Raw genomic sequence first — 22,003 nt, forward strand, 5'->3', positions numbered from 1 at the left:
GATGGGTCAAGAGGAGGCCACTGGAGCTGCAGGGGAAGGGGTGGCGTTCCAGACAGGGACCACGGTGCTGGGCCCAGGGCCAGATGTGGGCCCGGCAGTGTGACGAAGCTGTCAGGAGTGCAGCAGGCCTGGACTGCTTGGCTGTGAGTCCGTCTCCGTTCCTGCCAGGGCTGCAGAAAGGGGCCTCCTTCCAAGTCGCAGACGTGGGCGCAGCGGGCTCTGAAGGACGCTGCCTCACATTTGCTTCTGTGGCTGCTGTTGATCCCTTCATTCCATCCCTCTGCTTCAAGCTGAGCTCTGCTCTGATTCCTCCAAGGAATCGTGGCAGTTTGAGATTTGAGTTTCCGGCACTTCTGCTTTAAGCCAGGCTGCAGAGGCTGACACCCTTGGGAATCATAGGTTTCTTCCACCGAGGAAACTTTCACCAGAATTGTGGCCTGAGTGGTGGAAGGCTAAGGTTAAATACAGGTATATTTGTAAAGACCTCAGATAGTGGAAGTCCGTTGGCTGAGATGGTGATCTATTCTGATATCCGGGTAGTATATTATAAACGGAACATAGCAAAGAATTACTTTCTACAGACACAGACTTCAGTGGCTGTATCAGGAGTGCCTTGATGATGGTCGCTAGAGTTCGTCCATCAGGAGACTGCGGTGGGGCACGGAGAGCAACCACTGCCTGACGGAGACTTTCGCGTGCGGCTGAGGCCTGACGAGGAATTTCATCATCAGGCATCAGCTGAGATAGGAACGCCGTCAGTCGAGAATTTTCACATCCTAGAATACGTATTCACCCCAAAGTGAATACTGGATGTATTCACTTGCTGGATGCAAACCAATCCAGCTTCTACCTTTGGCTCAACATAACTTAATTTCTGAGATGAGTATGATTCATAGGGTGTTTTTGTATTTGAAAATAAAGATGTGTGTGATTCAGGTAATTTATTTTGTAGCATGTTAAAGAAAAAAAGTGAAAGGTTATTTCATTGAGTTTTAGAGAACTGTGTTTTGGAAGTGAAATCACATGTCGCTTCTTTTTTCTTTCCTAGCATTGTCATGGAAGTTCTGCGAATCCTGGTTTTGATTGGTCAGATTCTTTTTTCGCTAGCGGCGGTTTTTCTTTTATGTCTTGTTATAAAGAAGTATCTCATTGGACCCTATTATCGGAAGCTGCACGTGGAAAGCAAGGGGAACAAAGAAATCCTGATCTTGGGAATATCTGCCTTTATCTTCTTAATGTTAACGGTAATTCTCAAACTGTGTTATTTATGAAATCTGATATCTCTTTCACTGAAATCTTGTGATCCATTCTTTACCTTTTCATTTTAATAATGGTTAAAAATATTTGAAACATTTACTAGTATTTTTTATTTTATACACACTTTCTTATACTACCCATCAATATGTAATACAATGAGCTAAACCCGTTTAACTGGCTTGACTCATACTCTTAAGCACTTTGCTAAAATACTGTTTGTGAGTATTACATTAAATCTGTGGGCCAGGTGTAGTGACTGACACCTGTAATCCTAGCATTTGGGGAAGCCAAGGCAGGAGAATCGCTTGAGCTCAGAAGTTTGAGAACAGCCAGGACAACATAGTGAGAACCCCTCCTCTACAAAAAATAGAAAAATTAGCCGGGCATGGTTGTGCTCACTTATAGTACCAGCTGCTGGAGAGACTGAGCTGGGAGGATGGCTTGAGCCCAGGAGGTCAAGGCTGCAGGGAGCTGTGATCGCACCACTGCCCTCCAGCCTGGGTGATAGAGCAAGACCCCATATCAAAACAAAAAAACTCTGATCATAAAAAGCGCCATAAACACTAATATCAAACCATGCTACTCTGTCTTAAATTTTCAAATAGCTTTCAACCTGAAATACAAAATTAAGTTTGGAAAAGCAGTTTTTAACTCTGTGTTGCTCACATGCTAATTAACTGTATGACTTATGCCATGTGGAAGGTTAAATAAATAAAGTTCATTTTGGAAAGTGGGCTTCTCCTTACTGAGACGACAGTCTTTACATGAGAGTGGCAGGAAATGCTCCTGGACCCCCATAGAGAGCCTCAGTGGTCCTGACAGTGCGCCTGGGCACCGTCACCGTTCAGCCCAGCAGGTGCACTTCCTGCTGTTTATCCCACAGAAACAAAGCCGTGTTCACACAGTAGTAGCCTGTACACAGGTGTTTATAGCAGCTTTATTCATATTAGCCATAAACAGTCCAAAGGTACTTTAGTGGGTAAATAAATGTTCAACAAACTGAGCTATGTCCACACCACAGAATGCCACTCAGCAGTAAAACCACCAGCACACACCTCCTGAGAACTGTGCAGAGTGGGCAGGCAGCCCCCAAAGGCTGTATACTGTGTGGTTCTTTTTGTGTCACATTTATGAGGTGAGAAGATTACGAAATTGAGGAAAGGCTCGTGGTTCCCAGGAACTGAGGAAGAGTGGTCTGGGGAGGGGCTGGGGATGGCATTCGCTGTCTTCGCTGTATCCATATCAGCACCTGAGTGGGGTCTTGTGCTGAAATTTGGCAAGATGTTACCATTGGGGAAACTAAAGAGTAATGAGGACTTTGTATTATTTCTTAAAACTGCAGGTTAGTATGTAATTATCTCAAAATAAAAAGTTTCCGGCCGGGCACAGTGGCTCACACCTATAATCTCCGCACTTTGGGAGGCTGAGGCAGGCAGATCATGAGGTCAGGAGTTTTAAGACCAGCCTGGCCAACATGGTGAAACCCCGTCTCTACTAAAAATACAAAAATTAGCTGGGCGTGGTGGCACACACCTGTAATCCCAGCTACTCAGGAGGCTGAAGCAGGAGAATTGCTTGAACCCAGGAGGCAGAGGTTGCAGTGAACTGAGATCGCACCACTGCACTCCAGCCTGGGCAACAGAGCAACAAGACTCCGTCTCAGGGGGGCAAAAAAAAAAGTTTCCACCGGGCGCAGTAGCTCACACCTGTAATCTCAGCACTTTGGGGGGCCGAGGTGGGTAGATCTTCTGAGGTCAGGAGTTCAAGATCAGCTTGGCCAACATGGTGAAACCCTGTCTCTACTAAGAATACAAAAATTACCTGGGCGTGTTGGCACACGCCTGCAGTCCCAGATACTTGGGAGGCTGAGGCAAGAGAATCACTTGAACCCAGGAGGCAAAGGCAGAGGTGATAGAGCAAGACTCTGTCTTTAAAAAAAAAAAGTTTCCATTTTAAAAAAGTAAATTAACAAAAATTGTTTCTTATATATAATTTAATTGCCTGCTACTATTTTGTAAACTTGGGAGAAAATTATGATTTGCTTCTGGCTGTAGGGATTTTAACTATTTCAAGAGTGTGACTTATTTAAGTTTTTACATTGCTTTATCCATTCCAGAGTATTTTTCTCTTTGAAAATAACTCCCAGTGAAATTGTCTTATCTGGACAACTTCGGTGTTGCCCTCCCAGTGGCTTCTTCCATTATAGTGACTCTCTCCCCGGCTCTCGCGTTTTCTCGCTCACTGGGCAGCACTCACCTTGCACCTGCTGCCAGTCGCTTGGGGTGCTGGGCCTTCTGCGCGTCTGCACCAGGTGCCACAATGGATTCTTTCCACTGTTCAGTCTTAGGATTCGTTTCCATTTAGAGCTGTTACGAATAGAGCCGCTGTCCATTCTCGTGTGTTTGGAAGGTGCTGACTGCTGATGAGCCTCGTGCGGTGCCTGTGGAGGTGGGTTGCAGGGATCACAGTAAACAGGAGCTCAGCCTTAGTCATGACGTGGGTTTCCCCACAGTCGCCATGCCAGTGCCAGCCTGTCTTGCCACTGTGCCATGAGCATGCCGTGCCCCACAGCCTCTCTGCACTTGCTGCGGGTGTGGAGCTTCTCAGGGCTCTGACGGGGGCTCGGACAGGAGCTCCAGTGTCCACTTCCTGATGGCTGGTCTCTCGAGCCCTTCCGGAGGCTCAGCCCATCCTGCTGCTGTGCTGTGAGCACGCCGTGCCCCACAGCCTCCCTGCACTTGCTCTGTGTCTGGAGCATCTCAGGGCTCTGACGGGGGCTCCAGCGTCCACTTCCCAATGACTAGTCCCTCGAGCCCTTCCAGAAGCTCAGGGGCATCTGGGTGTTGTCCCGGTGGTGTTCCTATTAAAGCCTCCAGGACGTTCTTCTGTAGGGTGAGGATTTTCTTCTCATTTGTAGGAATTATTTTTTATATGTCGGCAGATTTTTTTGTCCTTTTAAAAAATTTATTTACTGAGATGAAATTCACGTAAAATTTGCCATTTTAATCATTTGAAAGTCAGTATTCAAAATGCTTTGCCACCATCACCACTATCCAATTATATCCACCACCCCAAAGGAGTCCCCATCGCTCTCAGTTCTCCCCCCAACCTCCTCATGGCCACGGAGCCACTTCCCGGCCCTGAGGGCCGCTGCTTCCGGCCACGTCACATGGGGGCCTCTGTGTCTGGCTTCCATTTGGCGTCACGCCCTCCAGGCCTGGCTGCGTCGCCGTGCGCACCAGCACTTCACCCCTTTTTATGGCTGAAAAACATTCCATGCCAGAACGTCAGATACGTGTTTGCAAATGTCTCGCAGTCTGTGACTTGGCTTTTCACTTTCTTACTGGTGTCTTTTGATGAACAGAAGTTCTTAATTTCAGCGTCATCCAGTTATGAATTGTTTTCTTCGTGGCTGTCTTCTGTGTCTGTGTGAAAGATCCGCCTGCCCCTGGGTTGTGAAGATGCTCTTTACTATTGTCAGTGAGCGTTCTGTTGTGCTTTTCTCATTAGCTCTGCAGTCCACTCAGAGGTGAGCTTCCGTTGTGTTGGAAGTGAGGGAGTGGATGAGGATTCCTTCATTCACGTGCGTTTCTGAATGCCATGCGTTGAAAAGACCTCTTGTCCCCCTTCTATAGCGTCACTCTGTCAAAAACCAAGTAGCCATGTTTGTGCGTGCATGTGCATGTGTGTGTGCTTTGTGCATGACGTGTACCTGTGTGCATGCATGTATGTGCTTTGTGTATGGTGTGTACATGTATGCTTTGTGGTGTGTGTACGTGGTCTGCATGTGTGCGCTTTGTGGCATGTCTGTGTGTGGTATGCTTTATGTGATTGTGTATGTGGGCATGCATGCATGTGCCTTATGTGTGGCATGTGTACATGTGTATGCGTTTGTGTGTGCATGCATGTGTGTACTTTGGTGTGGCATGTGTGTGTGTGTGTGGCATGTGTGCGTACATACATGTGTGCTTTGTGTGCGTGTGGTATATATGCATGTGGTATGTGTTCGTGTGTGTCCGCTTTGTGTGTGATGTGTGTACCTGTGGTACGTGTGTGTGTGTGTGTGTGTGCACATGCCTCTCTGACTCTGTCCACCTGCCCTCAGCTGCACCGTAGCTTGATCTCTGTGTTGGGCCCAGCTTTGTTCTATGCTAGGGTCGTCTTGGCTCTATTCCTACTCTTTCCAGATTCCACGCGAGTGTTTAGATTCAGCTGGTCAGTTTCACACACACAGAAGTCTCTTGGTATTCCTGTGCGTCTGTCGGCCACGTGAGGGGGCATCCGCCGGTCTGCCGTGCTGAGCCCGTGGTGCTGTTATCTCAATCTTTCATCTTTCGTGGGTCTCAGTGTGTTGCAGTGTCGGGTGCAGGTCTTCTTTTGGGTTGAATCCTCAGGATGTGATGTTTTTGTTGCCGTTAAAAATCGTAGTTCTTGGCCGGGCGCGGTGGCTCAAGCCTGTAATCCCAGCACTTTGGGAGGCCGAGATGGGCAGATCGTGAGGTCAGGAGATCGAGACCATCCTGGCTAACATGGTGAAACCCTGTCTCTACTAAAAAATACGAAAAACTAGCCAGGCGAGGTGGCGGCGCCTGTAGTCCCAGCTACTCGGGAGGCTGAGGCAGGAGAATGGCGTGAACCCGGGAGGCGGAGCTTGCAGTGAGCTGAGATCAGGCCACTGCACTCCAGCCTGGGCAACAGAGAGAGACTCCGTCTCAAAAAAAAAAAAAAAAAAATCGTAGTTCTTTACAAGTTTCTTTTCTTTTCGTCTGATGCTGCTATCGTCTACAATTTTACTTTCTCAAGATAAAAATCATCTTTCAGGTTGGCCGGTGTCAGCCGTGCCTCATCCACAAGGCTGCCGGAAGCCTGCGTTTCACAGAGCTGCCATGAGGCTCCTGCGTCGTGGCTGTCCAGCCAGCACTCTGCCGTGGCCGCGAATCTGGGTTATCAGATCAGCCGCCGCAGACATGCCAATGCTTCTCTCTGGCTTCGTGCCCGCCTAGTTCCGTTGCTTGTCGCCCTGTCGCTTTCTCTCTGCTTTGAGGCTGGTAGTGGGAATGCGTTTCTAACACTACCACCAGGCTATTCTGATTCAAGGTAAAGAAAACATATCACAAATATTTAAAACAATTGAAAAATATTCTCATTCAAAAATTTCAGTGCAATCTGTATGGATATTTGTTTCAAATATTTTTAAATAATTTTTTTCCCCCAGTAAGGTTAATTCAACTAATAGCAGCCTCTACATGTCAACCTCTGAGACCCAGCAGAGGCCCCAGGACCACTCTCCATTTGCGCAGCTTCTGTGTTTTCTTGTGGTGGCTCTGCTGGGTCTCGGGGTATCCTTGGGATGGGGGTGACCCTGGTGCACTGTGGGGTCTCGTGTAAAGCTCAGTCCTGCCTCTCTCAGGTCACGGAGCTGCTGGACGTCTCCATGGAGCTGGGCTGTTTCCTGGCCGGAGCGCTGGTCTCCTCTCAGGGCCCCATGGTCACCGAGGAGATCGCCGCCTCCATTGAACCCATCCGCGACTTCCTGGCCATCGTTTTCTTCGCCTCAATAGGTAATCTTCCTTCTTTACATTATAATTGTGGGGGTTAAACACATGCAGAGTGGTTCTGTAATGTGTTTATGTGCATATATATTTATATTTTATATAGCAAAAATGGTTATCTTAAAAATTAAGTGTATTCAGCATATTTCAGTTTGGATTGCTAGTAGCCAGAAACTATTTTCTGCTTTATAGAGCGCAGAGAAATCTTATTTTACTATACTGTTTCTTCTGTCCCACTTTTCTTTTAGGCTCGGGGTGCCTGTGTAAGTTCGTGACACGGGTAATGAGTGTAGCAGGGCTTTGGTGTGCAGATGGTTTTGTCACCCAGGTAATGAGCATAGGACCCTCGGTAGTTTTTTAATCCTCACCCTCCTCCTCCCAGCCTTCACCTCGCACAGGCCCCAGTGTCTCTTGCTGCCGTCTTTGCGTCTACAGGTACTCGGTGTTGAGCTCCCACTTTTAAGTGAGAACATGTGGTATCTGGTGTTCTGTTCTTGGGTTAATTCATATGGAGAACAGCCTCCAGCTGCATCCGTGTTGCTGCAAAGGACGTGATTTCCTTCTGCTATGGTTATGTAACATTCCCTGACGTGTCTGTGCTGCGTTTTCTTCATCTGATCCACTGTTGATGGACAGTGGGATCCTTGGAATTCACAGTCTGGGCTGATTCCATGTCTTTGCTGTTGTGAGAGGCGTGGTGATGAACATGTGAGTACCTGTGTCTTTATGGCAGAAGGATGTATGTTCCTTTGGATGCAGACCCAGCAGTGGGATTGCTGGGTCCAGTGGTAATTCTGTTTTCAGTTATTTGAGAAATCTCCAGACTGGTTTCCATCGCGGCTAATTTACAATCCTACCAATGGTTGTCTAAGTGTTGCCATTTCTCCACAACCTCGCCAGCATCTGTTGCCTTTTGACTTTTTGGAATCGCCATTCTGACTGGTGTGAGATGGTATCTCATTGTGGTTTTGATTTGCGTTTCTCTAGTGACCAGAGATGTTGAGCATCGTTTCCATATACGTGTTGTGTTGGCCGTGTCAATGTCTTTCGAAAAGGGTCTGTTCCTGTCCTTCCCTGTTTCCTAATGGGGTTGTTTGCTTTTTGCTTGCAGATTTGTTTAAGTTCCTGCTAGATTATAGATACAAGACCTTTGTCAGATCCATAGTTTGGAAGTATTTTCTCCCATTCGTAGGTTGTCTGCTCTGCTGAGCATTTCTTTGCTGGGCAGAAGCTCCTTAGTTTAGTTGATCTCACTTGTCAATTTTTGTTTTTGTTGCGATGGCTTTTGCAGTCTTCTTCATGAAACCTTTGCCAAGGCCGATGTTCAGAGGTTTTCTTACAGGGATTTTATAGTGTTCAGCTTTACATATAAGTTTTTATTACACCTTGACTTGATTTTGTATGTAGTGTTAGGAGGGGGTCCGGTTTCCGTGTTCTGCGTGTGGCTGGCCAGCGATCCCAGCACTGTTTGTTGAATGGGGAGGCCTGTTCTGGTGCTTGTTATCGTAGGCTTTATGGAAGAGCCGATGGCTGTGGGTGTGCGGCCTTATTTCTGGGTCCTCTACCTGTCCCGATGGCCTGTGTTTCTGTGCCAGTGCTGTGCTGTTCTGGTTGCTGTAGTCTGTGCTAGAGTTTGGAGTCAGGTGGCCTCTGCTGCCTCCAGCTTTGTTCCTTTTGCTTGGAGTTGCTTTGGCTACTCGGGCTCTTTATTCTGCAAGAGGAAGATTGTTGCCATGCACACGATTGCTGGTCACTGCCATGCTTTATTGCCACCGAGATGTGTGCTGTCGGTGGGCATCGAAAGCAGCCAGATCACCTTCAGGGGAGAATGCGTGTTCTCATTCCCCCTCATCACGGGCACTGGTGCCCACACAGGGCAAGTCCTGGAAGCTCAGGGTCGGCCATGGAAACTAACATGTCAGTGGCAAATTTGGAGGAAATACTAATTTTGACACAAAAAAATTTAAATTGAGCATACTGAGATGGGCCCTTTGTTGGGTTCTGTGGAGCAGCCTGGAGTAGTGACTTGAAAGGGATGGAATCACAAGGGGTCTGGCGTCAGGACACGTCCCTGGCAGCTGTCCACTTGGCAGGGGTCTGAGATGCCCTGTGCTTTACAGGGGCCACAGACTCAGCACAACCTCAACAAAACTGAAAATTCAAAAGCTGATTCCGAATTTTATGTGGAAATTCAAAGGCCATAAATAGCCGAGGCAGTCCTGAAAGCAGCACAGAGTTGGGAGGCTTGGGGCCCTTGTCGACAAGCAGGTGAAATAGGACCATTCAGCAGGGGCTCTGTGACCTCCTGACCCCAGTGCAGCCTTATGAGCCACTGTGTCTCAGGAGCACCTCCCCCGCCCTCCCTCTGTGTGACCCCACCTCCTCCCCCTGCCCCCCGCCCACCCTCCCTCCCTTTGTGCATGACCCCCACCTCCTCCCCCTGCCCCCCGCCCTCCCTGTGTATGACCCCCGCTTCCTCCCCCTGCCCCCTGCCCTCACTCCTGGTGACGCCTCCTCAGGAAGCTAAATAAACTGATTTCCTGATCTTCCTTTCACTTCTTTTAGATGAGGACTAATAACATGGATCAGGTCTGACCTGATTTTTCCCATGTTGCCCCAGCCCCAGGCTGCCCTGGACATGACCCGGTGTCTTGTCAGCCAGGGCTTTGTTGCACATGCATGTTTGAGAGCTGCTCTTGTTAAAAATCTTAAAATTTCATAAATATGTTATTTACGCAGACATACTTGCAATTATCTTCAAACTAGAGTTCTTTTGTATTGAGAACCCTTTCAATTCACATAATTCTACGTGTTTGTGCTCTAGTTTTTTGTACTAAGTATATCAGGGAATTCAAGTTAATTTTTCTGCCATCTGAGAAACTTGTTTATAGCTCATTCTTTTCTCTAACTCGGCCAGGACCTTATTTTTGTTCTAGAGTCCAGGCAGCACATAGACGGCATCTGCACGCTTCAGATGGCAGCTTTGCCTCTGTGCGTGGGCCCTGATGTCCACTTCAGGGCGGCAGAAGCCCGGGGGGAACTCCCGGCTCCAGCAGATGTGTCCGGGCTGCCTGCCCTGTGCAGCCTTAGAGACTCTGCTGCAGGTCAGCCACAGCCACTTGCAGGCCAGCAGGCGTAGCTCTCGGGTTCCAGCCCTGAGGCTCGTGCCTGCCGGGTGAGGCCCAGGCTGTGCTTCTGAGTTGAGGCTGCATCTGGAGGGTATGAAAGGAGAAGGGCAATCTTTAGGCCCCGAGCGAGGAAGGGCTTCTGTGCTGAAGGATGGTCCAGGAGGCGCCACAGAGCAAGGTCGGGGTCTTGTGGACGGCGCGTGGCAGCGTGGCCCTGGCGCAGGTTTCAGAGCAGGTGCTCTTCCCACTAGATGAGGGTTCGACCAGCTGCGGCCCAAGGCCTGCTCACCACCTGCCTTTATAAATGCAGCTTTATGGAAACAGTCACGCTTGCTCATTTACTCTTTATCAGTGGCCGCTGTTGTGCTACTTATTTATCTCGGGCCATCAACAAAATTCTCCAGACTGGACGGCTCAAATAGTAGATGCTTATCTCTCACAGTTGTGGGGGCTGGAAGTCCAAGATCCAGGTGTCTGGCGAGGGCCGTGCCTGCTCCACAGATGCTGCCTCCGTGCTGTGTCATCTGTGGCTCAGCTGCCATGGCCTGCGCAGAGAGATTAGGTTTTCACGCTTATGGCCTCATTTTGCCTTGAGTAGCTCCTGCAGACCCTGTCTCCAGATACAGCCACACTGGGGCTGGAGCCTGAACATAGGAGTTTGCAGGACACTCAGTCCACAGCAGGTTTTCCATCTTGGCCTTTGTGGAAGACGCCTGCCCAGCACCCTAATTCCTAATCACTTCCAGCTTTACCGACAATGTCAGTCGTTTGGTGTGCCTTGTGAAATTTTCAGCAAGGATTTCATCCTCTTCTCCTCATGTTTCCTGCATTCAGAAGCAGGCACCACTGGCTCTGGGACAGTGCTGGGAGCTGCCTTGCCGTTGGGCATCTCTCCCTGGTGGACGCAGGTGTGCACCCCCGCCAGCCTCGCTCACCTTCATATCGTGGCCGGTGCCTGTGCAGGCAGCGTCCTTAGCACAGCCCTGGGCCAGGCACACACCTCAGATGGCATATTCATTTACTTCGCCTCCAAATCCACATTCACAGATGAGGAAACTGAGGCACACACAGATTGAAACATCGATCTGGGTCCAGCTAGTGACTGTGGTGCTTCTGGGCGCTATGGAGCTGGTGGGCTCTGGGAACCCAGGACTTGAGCCCAGAGCCCACACAGTTTCTCATTATGCTACACCAAGTATAGGTTTGATATTTGTTTTGAGAATAAATGACCCTACATAGAAAAGTCAGCATAGCTCATTAAAGAAAGTGAAGGGAGGTTTCCTGTCTCTCACTTTCATTGCTGTTTTGGGGACTGACTGGAATGCATTCAGCTCCATAATTATTGACTCACTGCCTCCCACTCCCCCTCCGACCGTGGGCTAGGAGCTCTGAGCTCAGGCAGGGGTGAGTGAGCCGTGTCCCCAGGGCAGCCCTGCCTCAAAGGAGCTTGCAGCCCAGGGTAGGGCGGGGGCAGATACAGGGACACAGCCGCCCAGCTCAGCTGAGAGCACAGGAGCCTCCAGGTCATCTGTGACTGGCCGCGGTGAGGGATGCGCCAGGTGCAGAGGTGGAGGCTCAGGGCGTGCTGGGGAGGAAGAGAGGCTCGTGGAAAAGTCCAGAGGTAGGAGGTGGGAAGGAAGCCTGGAGTCTCTGGAACAGGACATTCCCAAGCAGGAAGGAAGCCAGTGGTGCTGGAGATGAAGGCGAGGCTTTCCTTGGGGCAGCAGCAGGGAGAAGACATAGTCTGGTACGCCCAAGGTAGGGAGCCCTCGGTACCTGTGTGGCTGTGATGTGAGGCCCCCTTTGGGGAGGGGTGGGAGCATCCCCTGTGGCACACACTGTTGTGAGCTTGTCTCAATCATGTGGCGTGGACGTGGGGCTGTGACGGTAGTGACTTCCTAGACACCGATGTGGCCACAGGTGGCCTGGACCGGGCATTGCAGCAGGACAGAGGCACAGACATCCTGGGGGGATACAGGACTAGGGCCAGGGCTTGGCTGACAGCTGGGGCAAGAGGGAGGTGGACTCCAGGCCGCCATGGGGCTGGGGCTGATGAAGGGGACACGGTGGGGCCAGACTCGTGGCCAGGGTAGGAGGGGCCATGGGGCGCACTGAGAATGGGCATGGAGGGGGCAGCTCTGAGACCCAGACCCAGGAGGAGGGGCCATGGCTAGAAGACTGGGCGGCTGGGGAAGGCAGCCCTCAAGCGCAAGAGAACCTGGGTTGGGGCAAGAGGAAAAAAGCAAATGTTTACATTTGTGTTTCTGGGTCAGGTAGAGACAGTGGTTTGTGAACGGCAGAAAGGTCATGGGTCTGTTCCATGCACTTAACCCTGGGGTCTGGGTCCCTCCAATGAAGAGGAGGCCTCTGGGCTGCCGGGTTCCTCCGAGGGCAGACGTGCATCGTTGGGCAGCCCCAGGGTGTGACTGGAGAGCTGAGCCCAGCCCCAGCACCACCGACCCCGTCTGCGTCACTCAGCGGGACAGCCCAGTGGGCAGCCACACGGTTTCAGTGAGCCCTGAGAGCAGAGAGAAGAAATACGTAGAGACAGTGTTTCCCATTGTTTTTCAAAATGTGTGAGCCAAATAAAGCAGGGAAAGGAACACTGACCACAGACATCCTGTGAGCGTGGCACTCCTGGGCACTGTGGGGCTGCTGGGCTCCGGGATCATCTGCACCTCAGCTGGAATATTTCCTGAAGGAGCGCCAGACCGAGTGCTGCCTCTGTGTGTTTTGCTGTGTTCTCTGCAGTTGAGGCCCGTTGCAGGGAGTGGAGCTGGGATCCCACCACATCAGACAGGTCACCCTGGGGCAGCCGCCTTTTCCCCGGTTCACTCAGGAAAGGGACGGCTGTTTAGCATTTGCTGCTGCTTTGACAAGTGTGCTTGGGAGGATTTAGGATTTCAATTCCTGTATTGAAGCAAGTGACACACTGAAGTTGTGAGAAATGGTGTGCACTGGGGGAGGCTGTCCTGTGGTTGTAACATGTCTGTCCTGTTCCCAACAGGGCTCCACGTGTTCCCCACATTTGTGGTGTACGAGCTCACGGTGCTGGTGTTCCTCACCTTGTCAGTGGTGGTCATGAAGGTATGGGCTGGAAGGGTCTGCGCCCCCTCGCAGTTTGCAGGCCCAGCACAGCCCTCCATGTGGCCCTGGTTTCCAGCGGGGCTCACATCAAGCCTGCAGAGCTGGCCCTGTCCCTTGTCTCGGAGGAGGGCCACTGGACCCCGGGGGAGGCAGATGTAGATTAGGCTGGGTGGTCTGGGTTTGTCCATGTGATCGATTGTTTCGGAATTGAGGGTGTTTAAAAGGGGGAACTACCTTTTGGGACCCTCAGGACGGGCCTTGGCCGCAGTCCGACCTGTCCTCTTCTGACAGATGCAGATGTGCTTTTTAAAGACCTGAGAATGGTGTAGGCACTTTGTCTGTCCTGCATGACTGCCAGTCACGAGCTGCCTGTGTCCACATTGAACTGAAGGTGTGGTGACGTAGTCAGCAACCAGTGGCTTTCTGCCTCATAAACAGTGACTTAGATAATTTCCATTTTAAGGAGCCAGAATCTATGATGATCGCTGGGCCACTCCACCAGCTTTTAGCTGCTCAGCCCAGAGACACGCATCTCTCTGTATGAAAAAGAAATTTCCAACTTGAGTACCCCATGCTTAATGCTATTAATCTAGTTTGGTTGGGGCGAGGGCAGGGGGGCGGGGGTCGGGGGGCACGGGCAAGGCTTATTTTCTGCTAATGAACCTAAACCCTTAATGTTGCCTTTTTGTTCTGTGTGGATTATTTAAGATGTTTTGCGTGTGTCTGGTGCCTTCGGGTATTTGGAGTGCTTCTGTGCATTTCCCTGGTTGGTGTGTTATTCGGGGACCATCGCAGCGTCCCTGTGGTTTGTCTGGGTTCTCTCTTTCGTGTGTGTTTAACTCTGTGCGGGTCCGGTCTTCAGCGGTGGCGTGATGAATCTCTCTTGCAGTTTCTCCTGGCGGTGCTGGTCCTGTCTCTCATTCTGCCGAGGAGCAGCCAATACATCAAGTGGATCGTCTCCGCGGGGCTTGCCCAGGTCAGCGAGTTTTCCTTTGTCCTGGGGAGCCGGGCACGAAGAGCGGGCGTCATCTCTCGGGAGGTGAGTGGTTTCCCCCGCGAAGCGCTTCTTGGGCAGCACGGGCTGCACTCTGGGTTTGAGGCAGGTGTGGCGAAGGTGGCTGGCAGCCTGGGGGCAGGGTCTTCCTCCAGGTGGGCACACAGAGGCCTGGCTGCTCTCTGCTCATCCAGCATGTGACGTTTTCAGAGGAAAGGTGCAGTTAGTACTACTTGAACTGTTGCATTAACTTTTTACAACAATTCTAATTGTAGTCAGATATTTCTTCTGAAAGAAAACTGACTTTTTAAAGCTTAACTGCCAGTGTGCACATAAGTAGCACCCAAGAAACTGAAATACCAGAGTGCCCTGAGAGCTGGGTGGAAGTTCCTGTGGACACTGGGATGGCCTTGGGCATTCAGATTCACGGGCTTGTCTCCTTGCATTTTGTAAGGGTGAGGCGGGTAGAAGTCCAGGTGTTAAGTGCAGTGGAAGTAATTGCTGAAAAATAGAATTGCTTACAGGAAGCTCCACCTGAGGCCTGACCCAAGGCCGCATCCCCGGGGTCAGGGAAGCTGTGGGGCAGGCTCACTTGTACTGCGGCCCGGGGTTGGCCTTCAGGCAAACACAGGCTAAAGCTGTTACCCTGTGGCCCATCAGGACTAACCATGCATCATTGATCTTCAAATCACAGCCCCTCCTGCATCCCAGTGTCCTCAACTTCTGGCTGTACTTCGATGTGCTTTAAAGAGATAGTAGTGAATTTATGATGTGCAGGCATCCCTCCCAGCACTCAGCGTGACTGCGCTCAGCCTCAGGACTCTAGCTTTGCAGGCGTCCCTCCGAGCTCAGTGAGACTAGCCCTGTGCTTTCCTATTGCAGGTGCAAGTCCTGACAGTGTCTGTTATCCACTCTGCACTTTGCTGTTGCAGGTGTACCTCCTTATACTGAGTGTGACCACGCTCAGCCTCTTACTCGCCCCGGTGCTGTGGAGAGCTGCAATCACGAGGTGTGTGCCCAGACCAGAGAGACGGTCCAGCCTCTGATGCACGGAGATGATGGACCTTGGAAGGGAAGCATCTGTGGGGAGTGTGCGCTTAAATGGCCAGCAGCTGCTCCTTCTGGGAAGCTCGCACCTTGGCAACAGAACAGCTCTCTAGCAAAGTGTCGGTGCAGTCGTGTTATCCTGGCTTTTACAGAATATTCCTGTCCCATTTTAGAATTTTCCAGAGTAGTTTATTTGCAGTCAGTTGATTATGTGCAGTAGACCCGGGACGCTGCATTTTACCAGTCGCCTTGAATGTGTTGCCTGGATGTGCCTTTTTTTTCCCTGAAATTAATTATTATTAATTTTCTATCGTGAGTTCATCAGTTCATAGTTTTTTTAGTAAAGAAGCAAAATTAAAAGGCATTTAAAAATGTGCAACTTCTGGCTGGGCGTGGTGGCTCATGCCTGTAATCCCAGCACTTTGGGAGGCCGAGGCGGGTGAATCATGAGGTCAGGAGATCGAGACCATCCTGGCTAACATGGTGAAACCCTGTCTCTACTAAAAATACAAAAATTAGTCAGGCATGGTGGCGGTTGCCTGTTGTCCCAGTACTCCGGAGGCTGAGGCAGGAGAATGGTGTGAACCCGGGAGGCGGAGCTTGCAGTGAGCTGAGTTCGCACCACTGCACTCCAGCCTGGGCGACAGAGCAAGACACCGTCTCAAACAAACAAAAAAAAAATGTACAACTTCAGAATTATAATCTATTGGTCAAATATTTGTTATTAGACATTTCTGTAATGTGAAGTTGTAATCCTAGCAGTGAGCTTGGAAGCTTACTTTTGATTCTTAAAGCCTATGTTTTCTAAAATGAGGCAAATATGGATGTCCATTTGCCTTTTATTGTAACTATTTTAAATTAAATAATTTCATGTCAATTTCTATTAGTTATGTCAATTAAATTTATTTGGTTTTAAATCGCAAGAATATGTATTCTTTAATAAAGATAATTTATGATCAGGGTATAATTAATTGAAATTTATTAAAATCTTTTTATTAATTTTTTGTGTTGAGTTAATCTTTACACGAAATTTCAGCCAATTTTTTTTTACTAAGATGATTTCTAGATTAACATGCTATTCTCCAACACACCAAATTAATGCAGTGTTAATTGATAAGTTATAACTTTTGATATTTAAACGTCTATTTTGGTGATTATGTGCCCCATTTTAGAAAACTGCACAGGTGAGGATCTGAGCCTCACAAGGACTTCCCTAAGGGGCATTGTGCCCATCTGTTTTGTGCTGCTGTAATAGAATGCCTGAAACTGGGTCATTTGTAAAGAAAACAAACTTATTTCTTGAAATTCTGAAGTCTGGGGACAACAAGATGGAGGTGCTGGCAGGTCAGGCCTGCTCTCTGCTTCCAGGATGGCGCCTGGAATGCTGGGTGCTAACATGGTGGAAGACCAGGAGAGCGAACCCACTCCCTGGGCCCCTTTGTGTGGCAGCACTGATTCACAAGGGCAGATTGACCTAAACACCTCCCTTCAGGCCTCACCTCCCAACGCTTGCACTGCACATCGAAGGGACAGAAGCATTTGAACCGTAGCAGGTACCTTATTAGGCTTTTTCAATTGCATGAATTTTTTTAATTGACAGATAAAATTCAACATATTTATTGTGTACAACATAGCAAGTACTTTAAGCCAGGGTTTTCCTATAAGTGTCAGCTTTAAGAGCCTAACAATTTGATCAAAATACTTGAGATAGAGAAGGTAAAAATGCCAGGTATAATTATGTATTGCACATATAAATTATGGATTGCAGTAGTATAAATTAAAGCATTTTGAAGTAAGTTGTATCCAGTCTGGGCAACAAAACGAGAGTCTGTCTCCAAGAAAAAACGATAAATAAATAAAAACTTATCATTAATACACTGTCAGGGATGTATGAAAAGATAGTATATCCATAAAATAAAAACAGAATACCATGAAAAATAAATAATCAAGAAAAAATCTCTTTGAAATGAAAACAAAAAAAAAAAGGATTACCAAAATAAAAACACTTGGGAGAGATGGACGAGACAGTGGAACCTAGGAGCTTGGCCAATGCTCCTAAGACCTGGGGACTTTCCCAGGTTGCTTCTGGCAGCTCTGTCCCTGGTGTCTTTGGTTCTCTTTTTCTGGACCCTCTTTTGGACAGCCTGGTTTGATCCTCTAATTTTCTTACATTTTCCCTGCCATTTTCCATTTCTTTGTCTCGGTCATATGGGCGCCACAGATACCCACCCACACAGTAAAAGAAAGAAGTCCCTTACAAACCACATCATCACAAAATTTCAGAACACTGAATAAAGTTCTAAATAGCTTTCAGAAAGAAACAAAATCAGCTCTCAGGCAAAGGGACAGAGATAAAAAGGCCTTGGGCTTCTCAACAACACGAAAGCAGTAGAGTGAAGCTGTTGAGATTCCCAAGGAAAATGAATTCCACCTAGGATCCGATACCTGGAGAATGAGCCATGAAGAGCATAATAAAGATGTCTTCAGAGTCACAAGCCCCTCCTCTGGAAGCTGCTGTGGAAAATGTTTCAAAACCAAGACAGATGACCTGGGGTCCAGCACACACAGCACCACCCTGAGGGGATTCCAAGGAGAGTTCTGGGACAAGAGCTGCCCACCTGGGTAGAGAGCAGCTGGTCAGCTTGGAGGGGCCTAAGGAAGGGAGCTCTCCAGGAAACAAAAGCACTGGTCCTCCACCTACACAGGTGTGTGTATGTGCAGGTGTGTGTGCACAGGTATGGGCAGGTGTATGTACAGATGTGTGTGTACAGGTGTGTAGGTGTATGCAGGTGTGCATGGGTGGACGTGTGTGCACAGGTGGGTGTATGCAGATGTGTGTAGGGGTGCATCTACAGATGGGCATGTGTGCACAGGTGTGTAGGTGTGTGCAGGTGTGTGTACAGGTGTGCAGGTGTGCATGGGTGGACGTGTGAGCACAGGTGGGTGTGTGCAGATGTGTGTAGGTGTGCGTCTACAGATGGGCATGTGTGCAAAGGTGTGTGGGATATGTGTGTGCAGATGTGTGGAGGGGTGTATGTGTAGGTGCACATGCATAGGTGTTTGCATGCGTGGGTGTGTGCAAGTGTGTTTGCAAAGGTGTGTCCAGGTATATAGGTGTGTGTGCAGGTGTAATGTCCCTCATGTGGGTGGGGTTGTGTGCGTGGGTGTGCACAGGTGTGTGTAGATGGGGGGTGTAGGTGTGTGTACATGGGTGTGTGCAGGTATGTAGGCATGTGTCCAGGTATAATGTCCCGTGTGTGAGTCTTGGTAGGTGTATGTATGCAGATGCAGACATGTAGGTGTGTGTGTGGTGTGTGTGCAGCTCTGCATGTGTGGGGGCTGAGTTGAATTTGCACCTTCCACTAGAAGAACTAGGGGTTGCCCAGGCTGTTTCCCTGGTTCCCAGTGGGCGAGAGGAACACAAGAGTGGGCTCACAGCCCCAGGGCAATGGTCAGGCTGGCGAATCCTGGTCATGGGTCAGACATGAGCCTCAGGGCATCTGCCACTGCAAGCAAGTTTCCCATGTGAGGGACCCTAGGCACACAATGGACAACCAGGCATTGCTGTTGCTGCTGGCCTGGAACCCTGTCATGAAGAGCATGGATCTGCACAGTTGTCCCTCATTACATGTTTGTTGATTGACTGACTGAGTGAATCCAGGCAGTGAGAATAATGGCACTCAGAGGAGGGGCCCAAGGAACAGAGTTGGGAGTGGTTGTTGTGCTGTGATCCCTTGAAGGATGGTTTAGAGGCTTGTTTCTCAAACAGCAACCTATCAGTGGAGAGCAAATTCAATTTGGAAGATTATGACTGCCATTAGAAAGGGAAGTGGAACAGAATAGATGGTGAGGGTGCACCGTCTCATGAAGACTTTGGTTCCATTTTACACCTACTTCCCACTTGTGTGTGTTTGTGTATGCTGATGATGCATAAAGTAGCTTCTCACTGAGGTAGTCAAGAAAGTCTGAAGCCACCGGGTGTAATGTCACTGAGGAAAGAGGGCCCAAATGGCAGGGGCAGGAAACTGAGGCTGCCCAGCATGGTCAGTGACCAGAGGACTGTGAAATGAAGTCCTGAGAACCCAGGGCTGGGGGTGCTCTCGAGGGAGGGGATGAGGCTGTGGCTCTCTTTCCATGGGTGTGTAACTGGAGTCTTTCCTTTCACAATCTAACCAGATTATTCCATGATCTATGAATAAGATGAAGTGTGGTCCAGAGAAACAGACCCAAGAACTAGAGGCAAGGGGAGGTATGAGGGGCTGTGAGGAAATAATTGAACAAGGATACATGTAGCTGTTGTCTATGTGAAAGATTACAAAAAAAGGACATCACTGGCAGGCGTGGTGGCTCACACCTGTAATCCCAGCACTTTGGGAGGCCAAGGCAGGCGGATCACGAGGTCAGGAGAGCGAGACCATCCTGGCTAACATGGTGAAAACCCATCTCTACTAAAAATACAAAAAATTGGCTGGGCGTGGTGGCACGCACCAGTAGTCACAGCTGCTCGGGAGCTTGAAGCAGGAGAATGGCTTGAACCTGGGAGACAGAGGGTGCAGTGAGTCGAGATTGTGGCCGTGTACTCCAGCCTGGGAGACAGAGCAAGACTCCATCTCAAAAAAAAAAAAAAAAAAAAAAAGGTGGGGGGGAAGGGGAGCGTCACTATTTCAAATTTAAAGATTATTAAAGGGAGATCATTGTATCACTGAAGTGTCTCCGCTGTTTCAGTGGTCTGGGGTGAGACATGCCTACGAGCCAATGTGTCCACAAACCGATGTGTCCGAGCAGGTGTCACCTGCACCCTGTGGGAAAAGAGCACATTTCTGGGGGGCTTTCTCTCTAAGCCCATGCTCACTTCGGATGTCAGTGTCGGCTTGCACCCCCTGAACATGTGCAGGTCTGGACAGGGTTGCGCAGGTTTTGAGATGGGCATTTCCTCCCCCAGCATCTCAGGGTGCGTTCTTGGCAGCCCCAGCCCCAGGAAAAACCGAGTTCCCTGTGTTCCTGGTGTTTGTTTTACAAAAGCCTAAGTAGCAGGAACATTTGCAGACTCAGCTGAGAGGGTGAAAGGGGAGGCAGGCATGCAATGTAGGCAAAAGCTGGGAGGGGCTGACAAAGCTTCTCAAACTTCAGTTTTGGGACGGGAGGGTGAGAGAAGGACCCAGCAGCCAGGATGCGGTAGCCTCACAGAGGGTAGGGGCTCAGGATGCTGGCCACTGCTGCCACATCCCGGGCACAGGGAGACAGCCCAAGGACAGATAGACAGGTCCCACGGGCCTGTGAGTGGGTGGTGTACAGAAAGTGAGCTCTGCTGCAGAAGCCAAAGGGCACTTCCTACCCAGCTGAACTGCAGCCAAGATCCCGCTGCTCACCAAGACATGGCCTTCTGAGTCAGTCCTGGGTGCTGGGGCTGACTAGCATGATGGTTTGCAAGGGAGGAAATGGTAGCCATGGAGGTCCAGTTGTTCACTCAAGGCTGATCAACGGGACAGTGACATTCACAGAGAGAGCCCTGTAATAGGGCAGCCTGCCATTCACACACTGAAAGCTGACTTCAGAGGCTGTTTTCTTCACTGTATTGATGGACAGCTTTGAGCTGGTGTTGGTCATTGCCATCTTCCCTCAACACTTTAATTGATATGTGAAGCTACAGAATAAGAGGTCAAAGGCACCCTGGGGACTGCATGGGCACGTCATCCATGGGTAAGGCTCTGGGCCGGGGTTCTCATCCTGAAAACCTGCATTCTGGAGTCTGTTTCTCACTCGAGGGGAATTTGGTGGCTCCAGAGATGTTCACTGCTCTTTGTTCTCAGAAGGGCTGCTCTGAGTCTCACAAGGGGAGTGAAGGGTCAAGGTGTGTGAATGGCAGTGAGAGCCTCCTACATGGACAGGGCCTGTCCAGAGTGGGAGAGAAGAGTTTGTTTCTGGAAGGGCTCCACACCTGGAGCTGCAAGGCTGGGGCCCAGGCACGATACAGCAACAAGCTTCATCACGGCTCTCTCTGCTCAGGCTGTCACTGGTTCATGGTCACACAACCAGGAAGGAGTGTCAAGTACCCACCATGTAATGCCCACTTCACGTCCCTCCTATCCTGCCCTCGGTTTTAGAAGCTCAGTTGCAGACCACAGAATCCCCACTAGCAGGTGGAAGCAGACTGAGATTTACTCAGGAATAAAGACCGATGGTCTCCCCATCTGGGCTGAGAGCCGGTGGACGTCACTGCCAGGGATGATGCGGCAGGAGAGGTGCCCAAGCATGAGCAACACTGGCACTGGGCCCCAGGAACTTCTCTACAGTCCACACAATGTCCAAAGGCTTTCCAGGAGGCCCAGGCCACTCCCATGTGGCTGCATCTCTTGTTGGCCAATTCTGCCCCCCAAGCTTCATGCAGGTAAAGCGGTGTGTGGAACCCAGGTCGCAGGTGAAGGCCCAGCTGTGAGGGCCTCTGGAAAGTAAGTGGTGATCATACTGCCTGAGCGTTGTGGTGCAGAGGGGATCTGAGGACAGGCAGACTAGGTTTGGATGGATTTGATATGCCAACCTGCCTGGAACTGTTAGAAGAAACTTCGTTCTACATTCAAAACAAGGTGGATGAGGGGGAAACATCCAGGGCCCCAGTGTGGTGGTATGCAGAATCCATGTGGTGTGGTTCTACTCTGTTTGTGGTGAGACCATGTGTGTGTTTGCAGAGGGGTTGTAGGGCTGCTCTGCTTCCCTTGCCTGAGCAGACCCCAGGACAAGTAATCTGGGGAGTGGTCCCAGAAATACTGGCAGTGAGGCTGGTGAGGGCCCCGGTGTGGCATAGGTTCCCCGGGTGTGGGAGCTGAGCCCCTTTCCCTCCCGGCAGTCCTGGTGCCAGGCTCCACAAGGCAAAGATGCTCCGCATGCCTGCAGGTAGTCCCACAATGAGCTCCGGCTGCCAAATGCACCTCCCCTCCAAG

The 22,003-nt window shown here is 49.9% G+C and overlaps 1 protein-coding gene across 4 annotated transcripts in view; it reads left to right on the top strand.

Annotated features, from left to right (window-relative positions):
* Nucleotides 1–15,496, top strand: part of TMCO3 (transmembrane and coiled-coil domains 3) — a 57,779-nt gene extending 42,283 nt beyond the window's left edge. For 2 of the 4 annotated variants that reach the window (XM_009192286.4, XM_021929823.2), the window contains 4 exons: nucleotides 1,049–1,244; nucleotides 6,668–6,818; nucleotides 13,914–14,063; nucleotides 14,951–15,495. In XM_009192286.4, the coding sequence (XP_009190550.1) occupies nucleotides 1,049–1,244; nucleotides 6,668–6,818; nucleotides 13,914–14,063; nucleotides 14,951–15,285 (832 nt within the window). In that variant the 3' untranslated portion in view covers nucleotides 15,286–15,495. Of the gene's footprint in view, nucleotides 1–1,048; nucleotides 1,245–6,667; nucleotides 6,819–12,944; nucleotides 13,025–13,913; nucleotides 14,064–14,950 lie in introns of all 4 variants that reach the window. The other 2 variants (XM_021929825.2, XM_021929824.2) reach the window with 2 other exon arrangements.
* Nucleotides 15,497–22,003: the final 6,507 nt, after the last annotated feature.

Source organism: Papio anubis, chromosome 15 (assembly GCF_008728515.1).
Source record: "Papio anubis isolate 15944 chromosome 15, Panubis1.0, whole genome shotgun sequence".
NCBI classification, from domain to species: Eukaryota; Metazoa; Chordata; class Mammalia; order Primates; family Cercopithecidae; genus Papio; species Papio anubis.